The sequence below is a fragment of the Coregonus lavaretus genome, assembly GCF_964263955.1.
Source record: "Coregonus lavaretus genome assembly, chromosome: 26".
In the NCBI taxonomy this organism is placed as follows: Eukaryota; Metazoa; Chordata; class Actinopteri; order Salmoniformes; family Salmonidae; genus Coregonus; species Coregonus lavaretus.
In genome coordinates, this window is record NC_140013.1 from 41,867,763 (window position 1) to 41,872,379 (window position 4,617).

At 39.5% G+C, this 4,617-nt stretch overlaps 1 protein-coding gene across 3 annotated transcripts in view; it reads left to right on the forward strand.

Annotated features, from left to right (window-relative positions):
- usp16 (ubiquitin specific peptidase 16) overlaps window positions 1-4,617 on the forward strand; it is a 36,308-nt gene extending 31,691 nt beyond the window's left edge. For 2 of the 3 annotated variants that reach the window (XM_084143359.1, XM_084143360.1), the window contains exons 17-19: window positions 970-1,056; window positions 1,312-1,462; window positions 3,554-4,617. In XM_084143359.1, coding sequence (XP_083999485.1) covers window positions 970-1,056; window positions 1,312-1,462; window positions 3,554-3,675 — 360 coding nt within the window. In that variant the 3' untranslated portion in view covers window positions 3,676-4,617. The remainder of the gene's footprint in view (window positions 1-969; window positions 1,057-1,311; window positions 1,463-3,553) is intronic. The other variant, XR_014609971.1, reaches the window with a different exon arrangement.

Consider the following 4,617-nt stretch of genomic DNA (forward strand, 5'->3'; position numbering starts at 1 on the left):
CTTCACCCCGATTGCTCAGTTTGGCCTGGCGGCCAGCTCTAGGAAGAGTCTTGGTGGTTCCAAACTTCTTCCATTTAAGAATGATGGAGGCCACTGTGTTCTTGGACCTTCAATGCTGCAGAAATGTTTTGGTACCCTTCCCCAGATCTGTGCCTCGACACAATCATGTCTCGGAGCTCTACGGACAATTCCTTCGACCTCATGGCTTGGTTTTTGCTCTGACATGCACTGTCAACTGTGGGACCTTATATAGACAGGTGTGTGCCTTTCCAAATCATGTCCAATCAATTGAATTTACCACAGGTGGACTCCAATCAAGTTGTAGAAACATCTCAAGGATGATCAATGGGATCTGAATACTTGTATGTAAATAAGGTATTTCTGTTTTTTATTTTTAATAAATGTGCAAAAATGTCAATCTGTTTTGCTTTGTTATTATGGGGTATTGTGTGTAGATTGTTGAGGATTATTTTTTATTTTTAATCCATTTTAGAATAAGGCTGTAACGTAACAAAATGTGGAAACAGTCAAGGGGTCTGAATACTTTCCGAAGGCGCTGTAAATGCCTCATGAGCTTTAGTTCAACTGTCGTAGAACCCAATGTTTGTAAACAAACGAAGTGTAAACAAAAAACTGTACAGCCTCAAAACATTGTTCAAACTATCATTTTGATATCATGGATGGTCAGTCCTGGCATCCATAGCTATGTCTATTAATCTGAGAGTGGTATCATTTCTCCAGCCCCGTCCCTCAGCTGTTTACCAAAACAGGGGCAGGGAGTGTGCTTTATTCTTCTTTCAACTGCTGATTGCTGCTTTTAAATGTCATGTCAACGAGTCATTAACACTAAAGCCCCGAAGAGTAATGTACCTGTGTTTCCCATATATTGTTTTTATCACCGTTGGGGCACAACCCCCCCCAAAGTGTATGTGATTTCCAAGTGTGTAACTTGTCTCTGTCCCGGTCCAGATTGGATACAGTGTTTGTAAGGTGAACAGCCATGTTAACTTCCCTCACATTCTGGACATAGCACCGTTCTGCTCTGTCGTATGCAAGGTAAAACACACACAAATGACACCTTTTTTTTATAAAACTCTAATAAGCAACATGTGGAAATAAAATCATCCATGTTTTGTTCTGTATCTTTAGTATAAACTATGTTGCTAGGGGACCATAGAGTCCTGAGTTGTTCCTGGTCTGGTGACGTTGGTCAGGAAAAACGGAGGACCCTATAGATGGCCACACAGTAGTGACTGTAGAATGCTCACGTGGATGCGTTTCTGTTCTGACATGCTATTGTTTTGTATTCAGGGTGTGTCGGAGGGGGAATCTCAGGTGCTGTACAGTCTCTATGGTATAGTAGAACACTGTGGGACCATGAGAGGAGGCCATTATACAGCTTACGTCAAAGCCAGACGTCACTGCCCCTCCTCCACTGCACACAACGGAGTGGGCACACAAGGTAAGACGACTGTTAATGTACATCATTAACATGCTGTTGGGTTTGTACTGAGCATGGTCATTGAAACAATCCAAAAAATAGGTAGTTACATATCGGGATTTAATTTTTGACAATATATCGTATCGGCAATATCGCAATATTATTTTTGCGCTAGTAGGCACCAAAACTCTATTTTATTTTTTCCCATCATAGCTTATTCTTCATCATCTTTTAAAATTAGGGAGCCATTTTTTTTTTTTATGACTGATCAAAACTTGTTTTCTCATGGCTCTCTCTTGTCCCTCGGCAGCAGACATTCGGTGAGCAATATGGTTGGAACATCGAATCGCAAATAAAATCACAGTATCGAATCGCAATACATATAGAATCGTGAGAATCGCAATACACATAGAATCGTGAGAATCGCAATACATATCGTATCAGCATCTAAGTATCCTGATAATAGCATATCGTGAGGTCCCTGGCTATAGTCTTGGGCGGTATACCGGGGTATTTGGAAATAGCGACGGGATGGTTTTTATTTTTAAATGTTTCAATACAGTTTAATATTCGTAGCAATTTTTTTAGTTAAATACCTGCAGTCAACTTGTGTAGTACATTATGAGGTAAAGTAGATCACGTTCTTCATTTCACCTGTCACATTATTTTACATTATGAAGCTTTCATAGTTCCCCAGAACAGTTGAGCCAGTCAGGTGTTTGTCGGTAAACAGCACAACAGGAGAAAGTGGGAGCCTTCATTTTCATCAGATGGCAACAGAAGTGCAACGCTATTTGGCTGGCAGCCGCACAAGTGAATGAGTTTACGATGAAAAATGCAAGGTATTTTTAGCAAAAAATTAATGCGTGGCCATCATATTTTCTAATGTTTAGGCCTATCATCGAAAGAATGTAGCCACCAGCTACATTTCCTAATGTTTTGCTTAAAGTTAATCTAGCATTTTATTGGGGGAAAATAGGCTGGCTACACCGAGAGAAAAGTACCGGAGAAAAGTAGCTACACATTCAGTCAGAGCACAGTCTGCTGATAAGAATGCTGTTCTTGAATTCTCATCAGAGTTTAGAAGTGAAACTGAAGCACAGAATTAGTCTGACGCTGAGCAGAAATTACAATAAGAACCATTTTAGATCCGCGTTTACAAAACGCAGCGAGATATTTCTAATGCGTTTTTATCTGTTTTCCTAACTGTCTTTATTGCAACAAATGTTGATGGAAACAGTGTTGTTTTTTATTTTATTTTATTATGATTGGCGAATAATTTGGAAGGTATGCGGAGGCACCTGATGTTATTAAATATAAAGCTCCACTCCACATTTTTTTATTCTAAATGTTTGCAAAAATCAATTTATTTAACAATGCAAAAAAAAAAATATTTGGAGGACAAGGATTGTGTTGACTTTTAAGAATGCCTGAATGACTTCACATTGCAATTTTGAAGTTTCACCATTATTGTTTTTAAATCATCTAGGCCTGCGTGCGTGCAAGTTACTGTGCAGCATGGCGATAAGTAGGCACATGAGAATTATTAGAATATGGCAAATATTAGTACACTCTTGCATTCTATCCATGCTGGCTTTTGCAGGCTACCGGAGACATGATGGGTGAGCAGGGCATACAGGCTACTTTATTAATGCGCAATTTGCCTAATAGGATAATGGAAACGCCTCAACTACAATTTTTATTCGATATTCTAGATTAAAAAAAAATAAAAAATGAAGGTGTGACGTCATTACGGCCATCTGTTTTTACCAACACAAGACAGTTCGTTGGAAACACATCGTGGCAACTCTTGTCTAATTTCTATGCAAACTTTCTAAATGTTGACAACAACAAAAAAAATCACTGGACAAGTTAATGGAAACATTGCCCCTTTTTATGTACCTGTCTTGCTACATCCATTTTTGGGGCATTGAAATTATTGATATAAAGACTAGCCATTTGATTCTTAATAGTATAACTTTATAAATGCATCATGAGCTTAGTTCAATTGTCGTACCCCATCAGAACCCCCAAAAATATGAGCTTGTTTTTTTTTTCTCCATTGTTTGTAAATAAACAAACTAGCACCACTCCCCTTCCTTCTCTCCCAAGGCCAGCCAGAGCCGATGAAAGGGGCGTGGTTCCATGTGAGTGACAGCAGTGTGCAGCCAGTCACAGAGAGCAAAGTGCAGAGCTCCCAAGCCTACCTCCTATTCTACGAGAGGATCTCCTAGACCTGCCTACCTCCACAAATTCTACCCTATTACCTACACAGGCAGTGTTTAAACAAGCAGCCCTGTTCTGATCTTTTGACCAATCAGATCTTATTCCAATACTTGGGCAAAAGATCAGAATTGGCTGGCTGTTTTTAAACACAGCCATAGTGCACTACTTTTGGCCAGAGCCTTATTATACAGCCTTATGAGGCTCTTCTGGCCAAACTTTAGTGCACTATAAATGCCCATATTCCCTACATAGTGCACTACTTTTTGGCCTGAGACATAGTGCTGGTATTGTGGGACAACCATGTAGCCAGGTGAAGTGCAGAGTGGAATACGAGTGGAGTATTTGTTTTTATAATCAGTAGAAAGGTTGCTGTGTCCCTAATGGCACCCTATTCCCTACGTGGTGCACTACTTTTGACCAGAACCCATAGTGCCCCTGGTCATAAGTAGTGCACCACGTAGCCAATGTGGTGCCACGCAACCAAAGATAATTTGTTAATATCATGATAATTATGCCACAACTGGGGATGTCCCAAAAGGAAAATGTTTTGCCTGAAGTGTTAATGAATTGTATCAGCAAGGACATAGAAAGGAAAAATAAACAAAAATCATTTTTACTGTACATATCTGACTATATATACAGAGGGGCTGCGTCCCAAAGTGCACCGTATATAGAGCACTACTTTTGATCAGAGACCTAAATAGGAAATAGGGTGCCATTTGGAACGCAGCCATTCTATGCTCTTGGACATTTTAAAACAACAGAGGAGTTTGTTGATTGATCTGTCTGATTGCTTGGTGTGTTTACACAGTATAAAGCAAAAATAAACCTGCCAATACCTTTTTTTTTTTATGCTGCAATATGTAACTTTTTGGGTGACTTGACCAAATTCACATAGAAATGCAGTCATAGATCTGTCATTCTTATTAAAGCAAGTCTAAGAAGTGGTA